Source organism: Bubalus bubalis, chromosome 20 (assembly GCF_019923935.1).
Source record: "Bubalus bubalis isolate 160015118507 breed Murrah chromosome 20, NDDB_SH_1, whole genome shotgun sequence".
NCBI classification, from domain to species: domain Eukaryota; kingdom Metazoa; phylum Chordata; class Mammalia; order Artiodactyla; family Bovidae; genus Bubalus; species Bubalus bubalis.
In genome coordinates, this window is record NC_059176.1 from 3,385,552 (window position 1) to 3,409,058 (window position 23,507).

General features: G+C 53.9%; 1 protein-coding gene across 11 annotated transcripts in view; it reads right to left on the minus strand.

Moving 5' to 3' along the window:
• Positions 1-23,507, minus strand: part of TECPR2 (tectonin beta-propeller repeat containing 2) — a 102,171-nt gene that overhangs the window by 35,316 nt on the left and 43,348 nt on the right. For 10 of the 11 annotated variants that reach the window (XM_025271257.3, XM_025271258.3, XM_025271261.3 and 7 more), the window contains 10 exons: positions 18,570-18,882; positions 16,660-16,792; positions 15,920-16,258; positions 13,848-14,797; positions 11,305-11,488; positions 8,336-8,509; positions 6,486-6,666; positions 5,131-5,272; positions 2,056-2,296; positions 1,284-1,373 (listed from right to left, as the gene is read on the minus strand). In XM_025271257.3, coding sequence (XP_025127042.3) covers positions 1,284-1,373; positions 2,056-2,296; positions 5,131-5,272; positions 6,486-6,666; positions 8,336-8,509; positions 11,305-11,488; positions 13,848-14,797; positions 15,920-16,258; positions 16,660-16,792; positions 18,570-18,882 — 2,747 coding nt within the window. The remainder of the gene's footprint in view (positions 1-1,283; positions 1,374-2,055; positions 2,297-5,130; positions 5,273-6,485; positions 6,667-8,335; positions 8,510-11,304; positions 11,489-13,847; positions 14,798-15,919; positions 16,259-16,659; positions 16,793-18,569; positions 18,883-23,507) is intronic. The other variant, XM_025271259.3, reaches the window with a different exon arrangement.

Genomic DNA, 23,507 nt, shown 5'->3' on the forward strand with positions numbered 1-23,507 from the left:
ACCCTCGCTCCCCACCGTGTGACAGGAATAGCCACTAAACAGGAAACCAGCCCAACACACTCGGAAGAAACAAAAGAAGTCAGATCTCGGAAGCCCACGTCACCGGCTCAGTGGCCCAGACCTTGGATGTTCTATGATGAACCGGGAAGCCTTCATTGTGGTGTACTGGCCAGGGTCCTGAGGAAGCAAGCTCAGCGACTCCTTGGCAGTACGCCACCGAGGCGCCTCTGCCCGGGTGACAGGCGGGTAGCGGGGTGAGGGTGCTGGAGGAGGCCCAGAACACCAGGAAGCCTCTTCTCCCTTTCCTCACCCCCAAATTACACGCTTTCATTGTCTCCATTTATTCAGAGTCATTGAGGCTCAATTCACTTTAAAATGCAAACCATGCTTAGAGAAGTTTTAAAATCTCAGTCAGATTATCTAAAACCTGGGGCCAGATACAGTTTGAAATTAAATTTTTTGGGGGAGTTTGAAAACATAAGGTCACGATCATGCCAGATATTTAAGTGACAGCCCTGAGGAGTCAGTTGGTAACCCTCCACCCCGCCACCCCCAACCCAGGCAGCGCAGTGATGCTTCTACAATGCAACGTGTCCTGGTCATGACCCGCAGGATAGACGAGGGCAGGAGGGGCCTCCCGTCAGCTCAGGTCAGTTTTGTGGCCTCATTCAGGACACCTGTGGTGTTCAGAGCTCTCTCCCTCGGCACTGCGGTCAGACCGTCTGGTGAGGGAGTACTCTGTTGCACTGACCGAATCCTCCACATTCTGGTGGCTACAGGCTGGACCTCGCCGGCCGCTCCCTCTGAACCACAGACTCATGGCATTGTCTCATTGGACTCGGCACCATCCTGGGTGGATGCTTTGGCTGCCAGCAGGGCCACCTGACTACCCTGAGCTGCAGGAGGGGCTCTGAGTTCTGAGTGGAGTTGGGAGGCCTGCCTGCCAGGGGGCAGTGGGACTGAGGCCAGCAGGGGATCTGTAAATGAGGATCACAGGGGAAATGGCGCAGCGCCCGGACAAGCCTGGTGCCGACTGGCCTGTCTGCGGCCCCAAGAGGTGCTGCTGCAGTGCCGGCTGCCAGCCTCAGCCGCCACACCGGATGCGCCCGGCCGTCAGGAGGAGCCTCGTCTCCAGACTCGACTGCCTCAGCACCCCACACCAGGCCCTTCTCTGCTGTCCAGCTTCAGGGGCCCTCGCCCGTGACACCACCCCGGCCAGGCTCCCACCCCAACTCGACCACATCAGACCATGGATTTAACCATTCAGTGGCACCCCAACCCACCTTCCTTGGTGGGGGCAGTGGACGCCAACACAAAGGCCCACTTTGTGGCAGAGGCGGTCCCCCGGGGAACAACATGATTCCAGTAAGTGCCTGGAAAGAGTAAGGGAAGAGTGTGTTAAAGAAAGAAGAACTTCAGAACACTTCAGAACTTCAGTTCTAGGCCTCAATTGGTCTTCAAAACCCCTCACAGAGGAGGGGTTCTGGAGGGCCCTTAACATTGGAGACCCAAGCCAGCACTGCGAGAGCCAGCCCAACGGGCAGAGCTACAGTCCTGCCCAGGGTTGGGGGAGGCCACCCAGGGGAGACGAGCTGGAGGAGACCCACTGAGCAGGGTTCACTCACAGAAACGAAGGCCCAGCTGGCACCTGAGCACTTATGCCTACGTTTACAGATCTCGCCCGAGCTTGCGTCTCCCACAGGGCAGTAATTTTCTCTTTTGGAAACGGACTATTCTCTCACTAGACTCTAAGTATGGGAGGAGTTTTTCATGTAAATGGAAACTGCTGACATAAAAACAAGCTCCCTGCGCCCTCCTTATATCCTACGACACCCCTAGTGGAAACTGACGACACACCAGGTAGACACCGGTGTCCAATCATAGGAATGACAGACGAGAAAGAGGACACTGGTCAGAGCACAGAGGGTGCCTCCATCACACACTTCACACCACTGGCACTAAACGATCTCTTCAAGCGGAGTCTTAAAGCCGTACTTTCAAAGCTGACTCTAAGTGGAGCGGCCCATCAAGCCGACGTGGAAGTAATTCACCCACCGATGAGACTCCCTCGAGCGACGTGGAATTCGTTCTTGCCGGAGGAGATCCAGACGCCGCTGTTGTTGACGCCCAGCAGGCTCGGCTGGCACTGCAGCTGCTGGGACCAGAACGCTGTGCGCAGCCTGTCCGCCACCTTCTCCACGGGCGCCTGGGCCGCCGTGGCCACCGAGTGTGTGGCGCGGATGACGGTCTGGAACAGGCTGCACTGGTCGAACACCACATAGTCCGTGACGCTCACCTGGAGGGAGGCGGGCGGGCACCCTGCTCTCAGCGCAGTCACAGCGCCTGCTGTATGTCCGTGGCCCGAGCGCTAAGGCCCCGCCCCCACCTGCACGCGCGCGCGCGCTCGCTCGTGTGAGGACCGGGGACAGGTGTGGGGGCAGCCCCGCCGCAGGGTGCGATTACCTCCAAGGGGTCGATTCAGGGGGAGGCTAACACCTGCCTTTAGTTTACATACTTTTCTACTGTGTGCACCTCTTACAAGCATGCATTCCTTTTACGACTAAATATCACCCCGCCGCACCCCGTAAGTCTTTTATTCTAAATCAGTGAGAAAGGATTATTTTGTTTTGAAATTTAGAAAGTTCCAAAGGACAACCGATACAATACTTAGAATCATAACATGGTTTTAAAAAGGTAGTACAGGTAGAGTGATGGGGCGATTCGTGACCTAACAGGAAAGTGAACGCGTTAGTTGCTCAGTGGCGTTCGACTCTGCAACCCCATGGACTGTAGCCCGCCAGGTGCCTCTGTCCACAGGATTCTTCAAGCAAGAACACTGGGGTGGGGGCTTCCCTGGAGGCTGTGTGGTAAAGAATCGGCCTCCCAACGCGGGAAGCCTGGTTTTGAGCCCTGATCCGGGAAGAACCTGCATGCCTCAGAGCCAACCAGGCCCATGCGCCACAACTACCGAGCCCGTGCTCTAGAGCCTGGGAGCCGCGACTACTGAGGCCTGCGTGCCGAGAGCCCGTGCTCCACAAGAGAAGCCAGTGCGGTGAGCAGCCTGCTCTCTACAACGAGAGAAAAGCAACAACGAAGACCCAGCACAACCGAAAACATACTGCAGTGGGCAGCCACACCTCTCCAGGGGCTCCTTCCGAGCCAGGGAGCAAACCCCAGCCTCCTGCTCTGCAGGCAGATGCTTTCCCATCAGCCACAGGGAGGCCCTGACCTCACTGGCACGGTTAGTAACTATGCCGTTACAGCAGTACAGACTGCACCTGGCCTGGACGTGTGGGGCACACCTGGGCTCCGGTTCCGGACACGCTTCTCTCCCTTTCCTGAAAGAGGCCTTTCTCCAGGCCATCTAAGGAAACCTCTCCTTGCTGGGCAGCTCTGGTTGCTAGAAAGCTCTCTGACTGTGAGGCTTCCCGAGTCTGTCCACCCTGTTGGATTTAATTATAGAGAATGTCACGGCCCCACTCTTAGGATGGCCTCGTGCAGGCCACACTCCGAGGTCATGCACAACAAAATGCTGAGTGACGTGAAATCACTCCCGACAGGGAATCTCACGTGTAATAAACAAAACAAATGCAACAGAAGCAGCTATAAAATAAGCACTGCACTTCGTGTGTGCACACAGCCCTTCCTCGCGGTGATGGAACTTGGGCTGACTGTGAGTTGCTGTTTGCACCGAGGTTCAAGCAAATGGTGTTTGTTAGCTGCAGAGCCTGTGGCCTCTTTCTCTCTTATGGGCAGAGTGCGTGCCAGCTTGGCCAGGTAGACTCTATCAGAGTCCACAGGAGGCCGGCAGAGCCTGGGGACCACCACCCTTCCTCATGGGGTACGGCGCCAGGCCACACGGAAAGCCTGGGACATGTTCAGTCCCAGCACCCAGGCCTGGCCGGTAAGTAGGATGCAAGTTAAAAAAGAAGAACAGTTTAATGGCCAAACATCACACTGACTCGAGCACCATAGAGCGATTAATCCTGTAGTAACTGAAACAGCTTGCTTCCAAACACCCCAGAGACGACTCTGTCACATCTCTCTGAAGACAATGTTCTGAATACTGATAAAACGGTATCTAGCTTTCTTTAGGCTACTTAAACACAGAATTCAGTACATATATACGTTTTGTGTGTGTGTGTGTGTGTGTGTAAAACCATATAATACGGTTACAAATACACAGAGTATTTTTGAATCATTTATATAACTTTTCAAATAGCACCTGGCATATTAAATTAGAGACATAGAGCAAACACAACTTCCTTTTCCACATGCTCATCTGAAAGACCTAAGAGCGGCCGATGGAAGACCTGCCCTCAACGAGGCAGGCCTGAGGGACAGCGCCTGACCCAGTGGGGCCCGCACAGGAAGAGCCGCTGCGCGCCCCTCGGCATGAACGCCAGCACGGCTCCACTCACCATGCTGGGGACTGTGGGCGACACGTTTACGCTGAATGCTGCCAGAGGGGTAAAGAGAGCTTAATTACACCATACTATTTGTCAGTGTTTACTTTTCTGGGAAAATTCCCCCTTCCTTTGTTGAAATACCATTTATTTACAGGCCTTCTGTACAAGCAGAGATAGTGAGTTTTAATTGTGGGTTGGGTTTCTCACACCTATTATCTAATCTCTTTTCTTAGTACATTCTTTCAGAGTTAAATATTAGTATTACCTAGGTCTTCAAATGGATGTCACTAGGTTTATTTAGCGTGTAATATCAAATTTCTAAATAACACCAAAATTTAAAATACATAAACAAAGCCTGCATATTTAGGCAAAAAGAGCTTTCCAAGTTACTTTCTGTGATAAAAGCCTTGATATTCCTAATGTGCTCAAATGGTGACTGAGGAGTAAAGACTGCCTGCAGTACAGGAGATGTGGGTTTGATCCCTGGGTCAAGAAGGTCCCCTGGAGAAGGAAGTGGAAACCCACTCCAGTATTCTTGTCTGGAGAATTTCATGGAGTTCACAGGGCTGCAAAGAGTCAGACACGACTGAGCACACACAACTCATCAAACAGCAGAAGTGAACACTGTTGGTTTAACCCAAGCTCCCTGAGCTCCGTAAGGAACAGGGAGGGGCGCCAAGTGGGAGGCGTCCTGGCACGGACCCTGGAGCTGGACACCTACCTGCCACCAGTGGTCGTCGTCTCCTTGGGGCTTCTTGGAAACGATGCCAGTCCGGAACCACAGGTTTCCTCGGATGTCCAGAGCCCACAGGCTCTGCTGGTCCCCGAGAGTCACACAGACGGGCTCCAGAGCCTGCCGCTCACTGCAAACAAGGACAGCAGCGTGGCGTCAGCACCAGGCTCTCGGCCCCTGCGTGCCTGGGACACTGGCATCAAGTGTCCGGGGGTGCTCGGCGTGCGACACGAGATGAGTCCCACTCCAAGTTCCAAGGAAGGAAGCCTGAGTTCAGAGTTCACTGGCTGTGCAGTGTGTGCCGTTCAGACGTGTGGTGGGACCTGAGGGACACCCTGCAGGCCCAGGACGGTGGGGCACTCCTTAGAGAAGACGACCGGGGAAGGAGCGCAGGCGTGTGGGGGACGCCAGGCCTGCGTGATCCAGCATCCCACCCCTGCCTCCACCAGTTAAGTGAACAGAACCCCCCAGCGCCAGGCTGTGCAGCGCAGCGGCAGCCTGGCAGACCCGCCCTCTCGGTGGACAACACCCTCCCTCTGTCATCCAGTGATGTCCCCGCCAGCGTCAGGGATTAGCTGCAGTCCCCCCAGCACAGCGCCTCCCTGACCTCTGCAGGGGGGCCGGGGCGCCCCCGTGAGGCATGTCCCTGTCCGGCTCGGGACCATCTACACCAATGGGGGGTGGTTCCCCCAGACGGGAGCTCTGTGAGGCCAGGGCAGGGTCACGTTCACACTCTCAGCCCAGCACCGCCCCCGGCTCTCAAGAGGAGCTCACTCAAGTTTCCTGGGATGCTAAACTCAAACCAAGACTATCCTAATCTAACTTTTCTAAGGACTACTGATAATTCCATGCTAGAAAAATGACCTGACAGTAATTCTGCAATGAAAATTTTGACTGGTAGAAAGCAACCAAATAAACTGTAATTCATGGATAATTTCAGCTGACAAGGAAGATAATAAATGAAAATATTTGGTTCAGTCATCTGAGACTCTAAACAGAAACTTTCTGACGCTGGGCAGTTCCGCAGAAAGACCACCATGAGAGACCTGTGAACACGTGGGGCTCAAGGTCACACACAAATGCTGCTCGAGGGTAGAAGCATTTTTAAAACTGAGCTCTGACCCAACGTCCAGCCTGCCAGTCAGAGGGAGGCATAGGGTGCCTTCAAAGCCCAGGCTCCTGGCATTGACCCTGACAATACCAGAGAACACCACGACCTTGGAAACCTTCAGGGAACCAGCTCTGCCTGGGAAAGTCTCACACGTCCCTTAAGGGGCATCAAGCTGACAAAGACCAGACAGGGCCAAGGAGGACACAGACCGTGCCTGCCCCTGCGCGCATACCTGACGATGTCGCACTTCCAGAGCTCCCCCTCGGGGCAGAAGCTGCTCACCCCCTCCCGGTACAGGAGGGCTCGCTGCTCCGTCAGCGCCCACACCACGCTGTTGCGGGCAGTGACCTGGGACAGCGGGAACGGACAGTCGACCTTCACGGCTCTGGCGCAGGGGCGATCCACGCTGAGACCTGCCGGGGAAGGCGGAAAGCCCCCAGAGACACACCATCAGGATTTCACTCCCCATTCTCATCCTGTTGCTGGCTTATTTTTCTTTTTTGGTATTCTGTTATTAATAGCCTTTCCTTTCATAGTAAGTGTTTTCTCTTTTTAAGGTTCAGTTAACCTAAGATGGTTAAACAGTGCTTAAATATAACGTTCATCTGTAGTGTTTTTGGACGCTCTTTGGAAACTGGAATAACAACAATTCAGGACCTTCTAGTGTCCCCATGTAGCTAACCAAGTGCTGAGAGAACATGAAAGCCCAGCACAGGAGAGCAGCCAGACCTGAGCCAGGAGGGCCCTGGCCCAGAGGAGCCGGTGCGCAGAGAGGCCCTCTGCACTCAGTGGCCACGGCCCTCGCAGACTCTGCAAGTCCCGTCTCAGGAGCTCCAAGGCCACTCCTGAGGGAACTGGCAGAGCAGCTGCTACCTAAAGCCCGTACCTGCGGCCTTGGCCTGCAGCTGGGCCTCTGCACTCCCTGACGTGTCCCTACTCATCACTAAAGTGCCCCTCGGTATCACAGTCCTTGGGCTGCATTTCCTCGGACTCAACGCGGTGGGAATCACCTACGGGACTTCTTACACTACTAATCCTCAGGCCAAACCTGGAGACTCTAACCCGGTAGCTCTGGGTGGGTCTGAGTTGGGCTGAAATCACTGCCCAGGTGATTCTTAAGACCCCCCTCATCCCCAGGCCAGAGTGCCCTCTTTCCCCAGCAGGAATGATATTCAGATGCCTCTGAAGTTGGACGTGCCTGTCTTCCCAGCTATTTTTCGCTTTCAAGGAAGCCACAGGAACAGGCTGGAGGGACTGGCGGGCACACGGGCCCGAAGCTGGCAGGGCTGCCCTCTGGGCCGAGGCAGGAGCTGCTGTCATGCTGGCATCCCCACAGCCGAGAGTGAGCCAGGTGCGAAGGGCTTCCAGCCCCAAAGCTGTCCCTGGCTGACCGTTCCCAACAGAGATGGAAACATCCTCTCGGAAGCGGCAGTATTAAATGGTCAAAAGACTGATCTTTACATAAATCCAACAGGGCCTCCTGACAAGCGAAAAAGAGCTCCTGCTCTGGACTGATTTCCAGGTACTGCTAAATCATGTTGCTTTTGGAAACCCATATCCCATTTTGCTGACGGTACATAAACACTGACTCTCATTACAGTTTATTTTTAATAAACAAGTCCCACTGAGTCTCTTCCAACAGCTAAAGGTTCCCCTCAGGGCAGTTTCCTAGGATGAGATAAACTGCTATTTGGAGCAGATTATTTCTCGATGTTTTTTCCTGACCCATGTGTAAATAAGGATACGGAAGCAGGGCTTTGACCGGGCTGAAAAAACTTTCATGAGTTAAAGGGAAAAATGATTCTAATGTCATTTCTGTTACTCTTTCCTCTGCAGATTTGATACCACAGGAAAAGGGACATGCAATGAATGGTTAGCCCTATAAGATTCAAAATAATTTTATTAATTCCTGCCGTAAATATGTCCTGGGCTGAACGTGAGTGAATAGCAGAAGGGTGCTAATAGATTTCAATGGCAAATACTCTCTTTCCGGAAATGTTTTAACTTCGATTCGCATCCAGCCCCTCCGTCACCGCCTCCAAGCACATTGCCACCAAAGTGCAGTCACCCCGGGGCAGCCACCTGTCTGCAGGTACAGGTCCCCGTTGGTCCTGATGATCCAGGCCGTGTCGTCGCTCAGGGCCACAAACACCGCCTGGGGCAGAGCTTCGTACCAGTGGCGCTTCCCCTTGATGGTCACTTTTCCGCACGCAAAGGCTCGGTTAGACTTCTGTTCAATCTTCCAAAGAAGGGCACCTGTGGAAATGAAAATTCTATTCAAGGGCCAATGAACACCGAGAATTCTTACCCGCTAAACTCCCTTCTGGGTGCTGCGGGCAAGCGATCTCTCCAACATGCCCCCTTTGCTGCTACGCCGACCAGGGAAGGGCAGTGCTGAGGCGCGAGCCCCCGGGCCCCCTCAGTCGCCTCCTCATGTGTGAAAGGGGGTCGCCGGCAGCCCGCAGGCCATCAGGAAGCGAGACTGGCTCAAGGACACAGCACACAGGGCGGGCGTCAGGGGCCCACGCCACGTGGGAGAGGAGCAGTGCCGCTAGGTGCGCCCGGTGAGGACCGTCGGCCGTCCTGAGGCACAGTGAGTTCCCAGGAAAGAGAGCACCAGAGGGACTCGAAGGCACAGGGTAAATTCTGGACCAGCCAAAGGGACACGGTGCAGGAAAAGGACACATCTGAGCTGGGCTGTCCCTTTTTCCACTTAGAAAAATTCTAAGTGGAATTCTCCACTTTCTACTAAACAGAAAATGGGGAGGGAAGGAGGAAGGCAAACAGGAAGCCCGTCTACGGAGACGGAGGCAAGGTGTAACAAAGCACCAGTGTCACCCAGAGCGCACAGGCCGCACAGAGGCTCCAACGCGAGGCGCAGGCGGAGGAGAGGCGGCCGGCACAGCCCACAGCCCCGGTGCCCGGCCTGGCCGGGGCCCTGCAGAACGGCTCAGCCAGAGCACCAACCTGGTGGAGACAGAGCTCCCACTGGAGCGGTGAGGGACTGAATGGTGTGGACACACAAAGTAATTCACAGAATCAAGAAAGAACCCAAGTTTATAACCAGCTGGGGAGATGAACCCAAAGGTAAATGAGATGGAAAGGGTTAAAGTTCACAACTATATAAAGTCAGCTTTATTGACTATGCCAAAGCCTTTGACTGTGTGGATCACAATAAACTGTGGAAAATTCTGAAAGAGATGGGAATACCAGACCACATGACCTGCCTCTTGAGAAACCTATATGCAGGTCAGGAAGCAACAGTTAGAGCTGGACATGGAACAACAGACTGGTTCCAAATAGGAAAAGGAGTACGTCAAGGCTGTATATTATCACCCTGCTTATTTAACTTCTATGCAGAGTACATCATGAGAAACACTGGACTGGAAGAAGCACAAGCTGGAATCAAGATTGCCGGGAGAAATATCAATAACCTCAGATATGCAGAGGACACCACCCTTATGGCAGAAAGTGAAGAGGAACTCAAAAGCCTCTTGATGAAAGTGAAAGTGGACAGTGAAAAAGTTGGCTTAAAGCTCAACATTCAGAAAACGAATATCATGGCATCCGGTCCCATCACTTCATGGGAAATAGATGGGGAAACAGTGGAAACAGTGTCAGACTTTATTTTTGGGGGCTCCAAAATCACTGCAGATGGTGACTGCAGCCATGAAATTAAAAGATGCTTACTCCTTGGAAGGAAAGTTATGACCAACCTAGATAGCATATTCAAAAGCAAAGACATTACTTTGCCAACAAAGGTCCGTCTAGTCAGGGCTATGGTTTTTCCAGAGGTCATGTATGGATGTGAGAGTTGGACTGTGAAGAAAGCTGAGCGCCGAAGAATTGATGCTTTTGAACTGTGGTGTTGGAGAAGACTCTTGAGAGTCCCTTGGACTGCAAGGAGATCCATTCTGAAGGAGATTAGCCCTGGGTGTTCATTGGAAGGATTGATGCTAAAGCTGAAACTCCAATACTTTGGCCACCTCATGAGAAGAGTTGACTCATTGGAAAAGACTCTGATGCTGGGAGGGATTGGGGGCAGGAGGAGAAGGGGATGACAGAGGATGAGATGGCTGGATGGCAACACCAAATCAGTGGATGTGAGTCTGAGTGAACTCTGGGAGTTGGTGATGGACAGGGAGGCCTGGTGTGCTGCGATTCTGGGGTCGCAAAGAGTCGGACATGACTGAGCGACTGAACTGAACTGAATTGAATGGAACAGATTATTATCTTAGTCTGTAAGGAAAAATATTTTTCAAACGGGAAAAAGATAGAAGAAAACCACCCTGAACAAACTACTGGTTTACACAGTGACAAAGGCCAGGAGAGTCGGAGGGAGCCTCTAACAGACGTCACAGGCTCAGTTTTGTCTGCCTGCCATTCTTATGCTCTAACAAACCAGCTACAACCAGGCAAATACACATACATACTTTTGTTCTACCCCGTCCCCAAATAGGTAAAGCAGCCAGCATTATGAAAGACAGAAGGTTCTGTGCAGAAGGGGGCGGGGGTAGACCCTCACCCAGGAAGCGTCTGTCCCAGCCCACTGACAACGGCCTGATCACGGCTTGAAGGACTGAATGCATTTTCTTTTCACAGCCCAGGAGTAGCTTGTTCACCGAAAGATGTATGTAGCTCATTAAAAAATAATTTCTAAGAGAGAAACCAAATATTTCAAATTTATCCAACATATCCATGGGCCCATCTTCATTAGTTCAGTTGCTTTAAAGCAACACTAAGAAACAGGAACACATTTATTCTTATGAGAAATTTGTATGTTAATATTTCTTTAAAAAAAAACTCAAAATTCAAGCTATTTGCATAACTTAACAAGAGTATGTTCATGTGTTACCACTGCAATTAATAAAAAACTAAAAACTGAACTGCATTTACACAATTTTTAGTTGATGTCAAATGAAGCAGTCCACGTCCCATGGAGAAAAGCCCTCAGCCCTCCAGGAAAGGCCAAGGTCTGCCGACCTGAGGGTCCCGAGTGCCGAGCGGCTGCGTGGGGTGGGGGTTCGGGCGCAGGGAGCCAGGAGGCAAACCTGAGGGCGAGACTGCCACCTGCTGGACGGCATCTTCGAACTTCTGCCAGCGCAGCCCAGCGCCCGGCAACGCGCTGCAGAACAGGCCGCCTTTGTAGTCCAGGCACCAGAGGTACTTCTCGGAGACCGCCAAGCTGAGGATGCCGTGGCCGGGCCCAGAGTAGCCCATCCAGCTTTCTGCAAACTGACAAGGACAGAGCCTGCTGAGTCAGCGACAGAAGACACAGCTGCATGTGCCCCACACTCGGCAACACGAAAAGTGCGCCAGCATTAAAGTCGCGGAGCTGAAAGGGCTGTGCACGTGTGTGTGTGTGTGTGTGTGTGAAAGGCCCTCTGAGCAGCCATGCGGAGGCCGGCCCCGCTGTCTCTGGACCAGCTCTCACAGAAACACTGTGAGATGGGAGCTGCTGTCCCTGCAAGGACCCCACCACATCCCTGGATAAACACTTTTTCGCTGATACTGTAACCTCTTCCCTAACCCGGGGTTCGCACTGCCATTCTACAGGCGTGCTCCCCTCCCACCTGCGGGCAGACTGGCCTCTGTGCGTCTAATCGCCACAGGAGAGACGGCACTGCCGCCGCCTTGTTTTCTCACGGGATGCTTTTGAGTTCTGTTCCAGTCACCAAACAGGCGGCCCACCCTGTGGTTGGCGGACGCCTGGCCAGGACACTGCCTGACTGGAGTTTGGAGACTAAGGTTTAGCTGCGAGGAGCCTTTCAAAAACCAAAGCTAAATAAAGTGTGTACTTTAAAAGTTTTCCAAAACTGCAAAAGAAACCCATGTATTTGCACAATCACCCATACAAGGACGTTCGTTCACTGCTTCACAGAGCATGATGCCCAATTCTTCTCAGCTGGCCCTGCTCCCCAGGACACGCCTTATCTACCCCTCAAAACCCACCAAATGTGGCTTTCAGATGGCTGGGCTGGGTGAAGGCATACGAGGTCCTCACAGTGCTAGGGGCCCTCTCACCGAGAACTTTCTAAAACTCTGCCCAAGAAGCCCAATCACGCAGGCCAGAGCTGCCTGGCTAATGCCGGGGCGGGTGGGGGCCCTGTGGCCACCCCCTCTCCGCCCTATGCTCATCACCAGCACCCAAGTCCTGCTCCACTAGGAGGATCTGCAGATTATCTGGCTCCTTCCTGACTCGGACTCTGGGACCCAGGACTGCCCGTCACAAGCACTGCAGTGTCCCAGCGCCAGATGCAGACCTTGGCAGCCGAAGGCACTCAAGAAAGGGTGAACGCACAGAAAACTGCGGGAAAGGGCACGCTGTCTTAAAGCAAGTAAGCGCGAGGTTTTGCTCTCAAGGCAGGACAGACAGCACCAAAGTTTGAGAGAGGGGACCCTAGGGCCACCCTGGCCCCACTTGCTACTTGACCCTGTAAAGCCAACGAAGTGAGTCTCCACTTCCTCCAGTGAAATGGGAGCACCTAGAGCTTGTGGTTTTTGTTTCCAGAAAAGTAAATGAGTTGAATTTGTAAAGGGCTGAGCGTGGCACCAGACCCCTGTGGGTGCTGCCCCAATGCTGTGCCTCGGCAGGACAGAGGTTCCACAGGCATCTAGGGATGGTGCACGTGGCTGTAGGTTCACCCACAGGCCACACCTCACAGCCACACAGCAAGAAGAGTTACAATACACAGCTCTGAATCCAAACACATCTAATGATAATTACTTGCTGGACTTCCCTGTAAAGAATCCGCCTGCCAGTGCAGGAGACATGCTTTGATCCCTGATCCGGGAAAATCCCACGTGCCAAGGAACAACTAGGCCCATGCGGCACAGCTACTGAGCCTGAGGTCTAGAGCCCAGGGGCCCAAACTACGGAGCCTGCACTCTAGAGCCCGGGGGACCCAGACTATCGAGCCTGCACTCTAGAGCCCGGGGGACCCAGACTACCGAGCCTGCACTTTAGAGCCCAGGGGACCCAGACTACTGAGCCTGAGCTCTAGAGCCCAGGGGACCCAGACTACCGAGCCTGCGCTCTAGAGCCCGGGGGACCCAGACTACCGAGCCTGCGCTCTAGAGCCCGGGGGACCCTAACTACTGCAGCTCGCATGTCTGGAGTCCAGGGTCGTCCGTGCCCAGCTGCCTCAGGTTCCGCAGGGAGCAGCTCCCTTCTACGCCCGTCACGCCTTGGCACCGATGTCGAGTCAAAGAGATGCACGTCTGAGGAGATGGGGGCAGGGAGTGCTGGCCTCCGGCCTGCTCTGCACCTTCTCCTCCACGAGGGGACGGGCCTCTGCCCACTGGGTTCCTGGAGTGGCCCCCGGCCAACCCAGCCACTCTCCAGGATGATGAACACTAGGTGCCCATGCTGGGCTGGCCCTCCCGGGTCAGGATCAATGATGAGAGGCCGCTCTTGCTGGTTACTGACCGGGAACGGCAGGTCAGCAAGAGCCCAGGCCATTTCAGACCCCTGTGCTGGAGTCTCCTCAAATCTGGGCCTCCAGCACTTGGCTCACAGGGTTGACAGTGGGAGTATAACTTCTTCCCAGTGTCAGTTTGCCAGTGACTTCCCTAAAGGAAGGAGCCCTCGTACCTGATCGGCCTTGAGCAGCCCAGGGTCGTCCGTGCCCAGCTGCCTCAGGTCCTGCAGGGAGCGGCCCCCTCCTAGCTCCGTCACGCTCGTCTCCGAGGATGAAGAGGGCAGCCCGTGGCCGTAGATGTCCTCCTCATCGCTGGATGTCAGCACCTGGTCCCGTGGGGGCTGCTCCTGGGCGCTGGCGACCAAGGTCCAGGGAGGTGGTCGGCCTCCCCCACCCAGGTCACGCTCGGAAGCGACGACCACTGTCTGGCCCGTGTTAGCGTCAGGAGTGCGCCAGGGACTCGGGCTGAGGTTGCGGGGGGCTCCCATGTGCATCAGGAAGCCCTGCTCTTCGGGGGGCTCCTCAGCTCTGCCTTCATCAGCCGTGGCCCCCGGAAGCTGCTGCTCTGCACTGGGGGCCCAGCTGAGGTGGGAAGGCTCCGGCGCCGAGTCCAGGAGGCAGGCTTCTGAGAAAGCACCCGGGGGGCCATCAGGCTGCACGGCCCCGTCCCCCCGGGCCTCTGCTGTGCTGCCCGGCCCACTGTCCGCAGGCTGAGGCTCCTCCTCGAGCTCCACGATGTCCTCAGTGTCCTCCGCACACTCCGTCCGGCGCCAGGAGGAACTCCCTGCCCCACTGGGCGGCTCGGTCCCGCCCTCACCGTCGCCCAGGGGGCTTTCAGTTCTCCCCTCAGCTCCTCCGTTCAGCAGGTCGGGGGCGGGCAGGGGGACCTCCAGGACACTGAATGCCTCAGGGTCGCTATACTCTGGCAGCACACCACTGGCCTCCCTGCTGACACTGCTCTCCTGGTCAGGAGACCCTGTGCTGGACCGGTCCACGATGCTGCCCAAGCTGGAGGCCGCAGACGGCAGGTCCGTGCTCACGGACTGGGGGCTGTCCCCAGGACACTCACGGCCGGGGGTCGGCTCAAGGGGGCTGGGGCCCGTGGCGCTGCTCCCGCCTTCGACTTGAAACAAGAACAGTTAGGGTTAGGCAGGACGCCACACAAGTGGCAAGAAGCGAGCTAAAAAACAAAAACTTGGCTTAAGGAAAAAGGCGTCGTAAATGAAGGAGCTGTAATTGGTGAAGAATAAATCTCTCAAGTACAAAGTATCCCGATGTGGGGGTGTTTTAAATGGATGCAAATACTGTACACATGATGAGCTCTGAGGCTTCCTTCAACAAATGTTAACTAAGCAAAAACAAAGGAACAAATGGATCACAGAACAACTTTTTAAACTTATTAAAATATTAAAGCATCTGATAACACTTTCCTTCAATACTGTAGCGATCTTTAGTAGAGAGGCTCAATAAGCATCAAGGAGTAAGTAATAAGTTAAAAAAAATTCCATGTTAAATCCTGTATCTGGGACTTTCCTGGTGGTAGGTTAAGAATCCATCTACCAAAGCAGGGGATGTGGGTTTGATCCCTGATCCGCGAAGATCCCACATGCCACTGGGCAACTAAGCCCATGAGCCACAATGATTGAAGGCTGAACTCTGGAGCCTGTAAGCCGCGACCAGAAGCCGAGACCAGAAGCCTCTGCAAGGCCAGACTAGTGACAACCCCTACTCACTGCCACCGGAAAAGCCTGGGCGTGGCACCAAAGACCCAGTGCAGTCAAAAGTAAGCAATTTTTTAAAAATCCCATATCTGGGGACTTCCCTGGCAACTTAGTCGTTAGGACTCTGCAAGTTCACTGCCAAGGACATGGGTTCATACCTTGGTTGGGGAACTAAGATCTCACAAGCCCTACAGCATGGCCAAAAAAAAAAAAATCCCGTTATCTGATGACATACCCAACACTAGACATAAACTGACATATCTGAAGATTCCCACAGCTTTCCTTCTGGGCTCATAGACTCTCTGGTCCAGCAGATGATATACATGAATAAACCAAATTTTTAATTTAAGTATTAAAAGTATAACACTTTGTGTTAAATACTGGATAAAGCTTTCACAGTGAAACTCCTCCGAGGACAGACACTGACTGCTGCCTGTGCTCTTGGCGAGCAGCCCCCGACCCCAGGCTGGTGAGAGGCCCCACGAAGTGGGAGGGGGCCCCAGGTGCTCTCCCGCGGATGGTACCTGTCTTCTTCGTCCTCTTCTTCTTTTTCACTCTGAGAGGCTTCACCACTAGTTCCTGGTCGAAGTCCTCCGAGCTGATCACGCTGAATCTCTTTGAGGTGAGCGGGCCGCCCCTGCTCAGCTCGGGGGCTGCCTGCGGCCCGGAGCCACTGTCCGTGGAGTTGAACGAGCTGCTCCTGCTCCTGGGCTCGCTGGCCACGGAGCTGGCCACCGAAGAGCCCCGGAGCCTCGTCTCGGAAGGCGTGGCCGCCGGCGGCTTCTCCACACGTGGCCCGTGGACTTGCTCTGTGCACGCCGATGTCTCCAGGCCGTCCCGCACTGGTAAAGAGGCTGGTTTTACTGCGGTTATCGGAGGGAAAGATGACGTGCTCTTATTATTAAGGGTAAAACACGTGTCCCAGGTGACAAGACTTCAATGTTTGAAAGTCTTGTGCATCGATCCCACAGGCTGGCTCAGAGCATCAGATGGAGATTACTCAGGCGGGTGCTGAGTTCCCCTTCCTATTCACTCAACCCCCAACCCTCCAGACCCACAGAAACGATTCCAGCAAATGTGAGACCCTGACTGAAAGTAGGTGATCTTCAAGAAAAGTATCATAAACTGTTTTTTTAAGAATCAAAGGAAACTCCCTCTGAATAACTCATTTAGATAAAGCTACAATCACTTAATGAGTAAATAAAAGTGGTAAGTTTCCTACATTATAAACTTTAATTACATACATTTTATAACAAATACAAACCTATTGACGCTAGTCCTTCAGGCCTGCTTGAAATTCGTATAATGTTCCTGTCTCCCTTTAAGAAAAATATTTCATTTTCTGTGCAGGAAACAGACACGATATCACCTGATCCTTCCAAACCAGCAATTGTGGCCTGTCCAGAAAAAAAAAATCACAAAACCAGGCAATGATAATAGCTCAATCTGCACAAACAGTGTTGGAATCCAAAGAAGTCAAATAGCTGCTGTTTGCTGTCATGACTTTCTGAAACTTGGGAGTAATTCAACCCAAAGTGTGGTAATACCCGACAGATAGTGACCGAGTACCCGTCAGTACCTTTCTGGGACCAAGCCTGCAGTCTCTCCCCGCCCCTGGCCGCTCTCCACTGGCCCTGGTTGTGCTCCCACGCCCACCCTGCTGCAGGCGCATCCACTGGCCAGTCCGGACCCTGGCCCTGACCCCGTGATGCCATGCCCTCCACTCGGATTCTCTCCCTGGCCCTAGGTCACTGGGAGTTTCAACTAGATTCAGATGCCACCTCCTTGGGAAGAGTCCCTGACAAGCGGGCCCTCCTCAGCGATGCCCAGACTCTCAGAGCTCACAGCCCTTTACACTAACCCCCACCCGGCCCATCTCTCCTGGGCTGGATGTGTGCTGGCAGGCCTAGGGCCCCCACCATGCGGATTCCCACAGGAGAGCTCAGGCGGGCACTGCGAGTTGCGGTTGTGAATGAACGAGGAGGGAGATAGGACTCCTCCAATGCATCTGAAAGCTGTCAGCACCCAAAACACAGGACAACCCTGAGCCCTCGCTGACTAAAAAACATTCTTGCTTCTCAGTCAACAGCAAATAACAGACTAGCTCAACGCAGAGGAGAAAATGGGTCTAAGTCCTTTGTTAATTCTTAAATAATCCTGACAGCAGTCTGAAAGCTTCTGATTGTGCTGCCACGTTCAGACTGTGTTCATGCCCCGCCTCTCTGGCTCCACTTCTCCACCTACAAAATGAAGTTAATTACACCTACGGGAGAAAGCTTTGGGTGAGTGTTCAGAAGAGAGGAATTGATGTATCATTATAGTATACCTTGACCCCACCAACTAATAAGTGCACATTAAGTTCAAAGAGTACCCAAAGAAAAAAGAAAAGCTGTGTTCTCTAGACCTGGGGAAGAACACAAAAATGTCTTTCAAACGTTCCTTAAGAAGAGAAACTCAGGGCTAAAGGCACCTTGGTGATTCCCTAGGCCAACTCACCCGTCCCGGCCCCCTGTCGCAACAAAGACTTAGTGCAACTAAAAATAAATAAAATTTTTAAACAAAGAATATACTGAAACTGAACAGTTAAAAAAAAAATCCTAAAGCAATCTCTATTGGCAATAATCTCATCACCCTACTTTAAACAGAAATTGTTTCCAACCATGATTTAATAATGCTGGAAAGGTGTCCAAATACATCATCAAGTAAAGTGGGGGAAAAATGGCACGAAGTAGCTCCACTCGGGAGGAGAAATAAGGGTAAAAAAAGAGGGTAGAAAGAAAGCTAGAGATAGGCCCCCTGCCTCACTCAGCCTCACCCTGGGGAAACCTTGGGGAGTGGGTCCCTGTCTCACTCTTTCTGTTAATGTTTGAGTTTTGATCTCATTTCATTACGCACACGGTAATTTGGTAGCCATAAAACACATGATTCAAAGAAACGATAGAGAACAAATTTACTTTTCTGCTTAAATAAAACACACACACACTTTCTTAGCAGGGGATAGGACTACGAATATTTAAAGCAAATATTTTTTCAAATCTACACCTGGTTTCCATGACCAGCTCAATGGAAAAGGCAGCACACAGGACCCAGGCTGTTCCACCCTGAGAGGAAGCAGGAGGCCTGTGCACACCCTCCCGCCTCTAGAAGAAGGTGCGGTGTCATCCCTTTGCTCACCTGGTTGACGGTATCCAGGAGGTAAATACTATATTCATTCCAACTCAACACCCAGCCTTCTTGGAAGAAGCATGACACAAGCCCCAGGTGCTTCTCAGGTGAGCTGCACCCTCCCCGCTCGGCGGAGTCCAGGCGTGGGTAAAGCTCGAAAGGCTTGACTCCTCCGGCGAAGACGTCTTTTAAGATAAACGTGGCCTGGACAGTCCCGTGGATGTCGGCCTTCCACAGCCGGAGCCCAGGCCGGGACGCATACAAGGTTAGATCGCTTTGCTTACAGAGTCCTGGTATAAAGCAGGCACCAAACTTCCCAGTGCTGAGATGACAAGGGAAAAGGGAGGGAAGAAAGAAAGAGACACGGACTGAGTCAAAGTGCTAGCTGTCAACCCCTCATTTTAAGTCGAACAAGAATTTCTGGACTAAGCCAGAACAAGACTGATTCTTTTTCAAACCCTTTTCTACAGTGTGGGTTTTGGTGACGTGACCCGCTGGTCTACCCCAAGCCCACAGAGGACACAGCCTCTGGCTGCACCGCCTACAGCAGCCTCAGAAGTGTGCACCCCGCGGAGCACGCGTCCCAGCTACACGCGCCGTGCCAGCGCAGTCCTCCCCACAGCCCCGTGAGGCCGGGGTCAGGACTCCTGTCCTAGAGCAGAGGACGCAGCGGCAGGAGGAGAGAGGCCCAGGGCCAAGCAGCGCCCCTGCTCTCAAGGTCTGCTCCTTCCGATGCCTGCTGCTGGGTTCGCCCAGCACCCCAGGGAACTAGCTTCAGGCCCAGAACTGGGGCAGCCCTTTCAGAACTTCTCTTAAAACCACAATCTCCATTCTGATCCTCAGGCAAGGTGGGATTTTTTGTTTTCCTATGTTTAGTACCATGAAATAGCTAAAACTAACAAATAACAAAATGTACACCCAGGAACCTGTCCCTCGACTTTGGAAATAAAGCCAATAGCCGTATCATTGATGTTCTCCTGCTCCAAAGGTCCCTGCCCCTCTGGGCCCCAGGTGTAAGTCCTACATTGAATTCTGTGTTCATTACTCCGTTGCTTCTATCAACACTTTAACCACATACCTATGTACTCCTAAATGCTACGTACTTTGGTACAGACATACTTTTGTCTGTAATTTGTACTACAAAGTATGATGCTATTTGTAGTCTTCTGCAACTTGCTTTTAATCTAATAATTCTGAGATTTATCCTTGTTGAAAAAAGCACTGGGATCATTCATTTTCACTGCTATACGGGACTCCATGATTTATTCACCCTCAGATTGATGGGTATTTGAATTATTCCCACTTTTTCATTTTGAATTGTGCTCACCATGAGCATGTCTACACATAACGTCCTGGTACACACGTCTGAGAGTTTGTCACGGACATTTCAGAGTGGACTGCTGGACTGTCACGTGACTGCCGTGTTGCTGATTAAGAGCAGATTCAGGTCAGAGAGACAATTTCAAACTTTTCCCGGTGTGTTTACACCAACCTGGGAGTTCTCACCACTCCACATCTCTGCCGAACCCCCGTGTCTCCCAGGGTTCAAACAGTAAGAGTTCAATTTAATCCTAAACCCTCTGATTCTCTGTCAGAGTACTTCCCTGATTCTGAACAGCAGAAGGAATTGTGGCTTGTTTTTTAATACTTATTTGGCCGCACCAGGCTTTAGTTGCAGCATGCGGGATCTCTGATCTTCATTCAAACTCTCAGCTGTGTCACGCGGGATCTAGTTCCCTGACCAAGGGCTGAACCCAGGCCCCCTTCGTCAAGAGTGCAGAGTCTCAGCCACAGGGCCACAGGGCAGTCCTACAGCCCTGCCACTCACTCCATGCTGTGGACTTCGGCTCCCTCATCTGTAAACCAGGGGTAACAACTCCCACCCCAAAGGCTGAATGACAATCCATGAAGACGACAAGCAACGCCGGTGGCACTGAAGGCCCCGACGCTCAGCTGCCTCTGCCTTCGCGCTCCGTGGGTGCCGGGCCCCGCCTCGCCCTCGCCCTGCACAGCAGCGCTGACTCCCAGGGCGGCGTGCCAGCGCCCGCCCCACGCAGGCGAGCTCAGCTGGGTGCTCCTCTGCGGTTCAGCATCTCACTGCATCCCTCTGGACAGGGTCCACGGAGGACACACTATCAATTCAACTCTGAAGTTAAGATCGTCAGACCAACCCGACACCATGGGTCACTCCTGGACAACTCCACGGTCAGCACCGTGGTGATTACTGTCTCTGGTGACTTGTTCTGGCAAGGTTCTCAATAGAGACGCCCACAGGAGTTCCAGCAGGACAGCCCATAACCTCTTGCTCCTGCCTTTCCTATTTCTATTTCTATCTGGTGATCCAATTTCCAAATTGAAGTATTTTCCTTCTACTAACAAGTCCTCTTAAGAATCTGTCACTTCAGGTGGGGTGACTAAAGCCTTCATTTTAATCAACATTTAGTGAGCTCCCATAGCACGTGAGAAGCTGTGGTGCAGGCAACAGGAAGGATGCAGGAGGACGGTCTCGGCCCCGGCGTGTAACACACTGCAGCGGATGTGTGTCAGAGACGCGCCACCTCCGCAGCTCCAAGAGCTGCTCGAGGCCTCTAGACAAAGGGGACACGCTGTGCCTGGGCCGTGGAAGGCTAGACCTTGGACACTGAGCGGACCATGACCCTCTGGGGAAGGACAAGCTGAGCAGGGAAGGCGGGGCCCTGATCCAAGGAGCCGCTGAACCGTGTTGGCAGCAGGCTGGGAGAAGGCGGCCGAGCCAGGGTAACTGGCTACATACCGCCCAGGGCAAATGGCCCTCCACCCCAACGCGGCCGCCACCCACACGCAGGGTGACTCCCTAGCGCTGGCTGAAGTCATTCTGAATCAGACACAAAAACTCTAACTTTTAAGGTCAAAGCTCTGCAGGATTCTGAAATCACAAATCAACCGAGTTTCTCAACTTTGGTGGGTCTGTTTTCTAGAAATATCAACCATGACTTTAAAAAATGTCATTTCCTTTATGAGACACACCAATGTTGAGAGAAGTATTTCTAGTTATCAAATTCTACCATAAATCAAATTTTCTAATTTATGTACAATAACGCTGAGCAAGACAGAGAGCCGGAAACGAGACGACAAGCCACAGCCTGGGCGGCAGGTTCAATAGCCGGACGCCCAAAGGCACCGGAGGGCACGATAGTGATGCTGCCCCAGAGCCCACATGGCTGGGCGGGGGCCCAGGCTCCACACTCACCCCAGGGCCGCGGGTGCTGCTGACCTGGGTGGCCTACCACCGGACACGGAGGAGAAGCAGACAGCTGGGCGCTGCGATCACCTGGGAGACACACACGCACTGTTCTGTTCAATCTGAGGGGGTTCACAGGCTGAATCACCCACCACTCCCTGCAGCTCTCCCCAGGCCCAGCTGCCCCACTGACAGGACAGCCTCCGCCCCCCTCGGGGCAAGCTGGCTCCACTGCGGCCCTCCCGGGCTCAGGGCTGTGACCTGCACCACCACCTGGTCACCCTGCGTTCGGGCCCACATGCCCAGACACCCCGACACCCAGGGACCCAGACACCCAGGGACCCAGACACCCAGACCCAGACACCCAGATACCCACACAGTCAGACACCCACACACCCACACCCCCAGACACCCAGACACCCAGGGACTCTGACACCCACACCCCCAGACACCCAGGGACCCTGACACCCACACCCCCAGACACCCAGACACACAGGGACCCAGACACCCACACCCCCAGACACCCAGGGACCCTGACACCCACACCCCCAGACACCCAGACACCCAGGGACCCAGACACCCACATCCCCAGACACCCAGATACCAGGGACCCAGACACCCACATCCCCAGACACCCAGACCCAGACACCCAGATACCCACACAGCCAGACACCCACACACCCACACCCCCAGACACCTACACCCCCATCCGCGCAGACACCCAGGGACCCAGATACCCAGGGACCCAGACACCCACATCCCCAGACACCCAGACACCCAGACCCAGACACCCAGATACCCACACAGCCAGACACCCACACCCCCACACCCCCAGGGACCCAGACATCCACACCCCCACACCCCCAGACACCCACACCCCCAGACACCCAGGGACCCAGACACCCACACCCCCAAACACTCACACCTACACCCCCACACTCCCAGACAACCACACGACACCTACCACACCCACACCCCGACACCCACACCCCCAGACACCCACACCCCCACACCCCCACACCCCCACACCCCGACACCCACACTCCGACCCCCACATCCCCACCCCCACACCCACACCCAGCGTGCAGCCCACCCCTCCTACCTCAGCTCCCCCAACCCCGCGGCCTGCGCCCCACAGGTGTTTTTTTTGTCCAAGCCGCACGGCATGTGGAATCTTAGTTCTCTGTCCAGGGACTGAACCCGTACCCCTTGCAGTGGAAGAGCGAAGTCCTAACCACTAGACCCCAGGGAAGTCCCCACAAGGGAGGTGCGCCTGGCCACCACACTGCCAGAGCCAGAGGCCCAGCTGGGCGCATGGCTTGGGGCCAGTCAGCGGCTGCAACACGACTCTTTCTGACAGGTAGAGACAGGGTGCGCTGGCACACAAGGCCTCCCTTTGCCAGTGACACTCACTCATCAGAGAGCTCCTAGGTCCCAGAGCTTTAAACACCCAGAGCTTTAAGCAGACACCCTTGAGGGCACCGCTGCAGCCACCCGCAGCCCTGAGCCCACGTCGCCCCCACCCGCCACCCCAACCTGGCCCCAGAGGAAGACCGTGCCCTGCCCACAGCGACACTCTACCCACTGCCCGGACCACCGCCTCCGACAGCTGTCCTCCTCCCACACTCCAGAGCCAGCCAACCCATCGGCTCTGCCTTCAAAGCATCCCTGCCACCCCACCCTGGTGTGAGCCCGACTCTCACCTCAGTCGCCCGGGACCCCGGTGG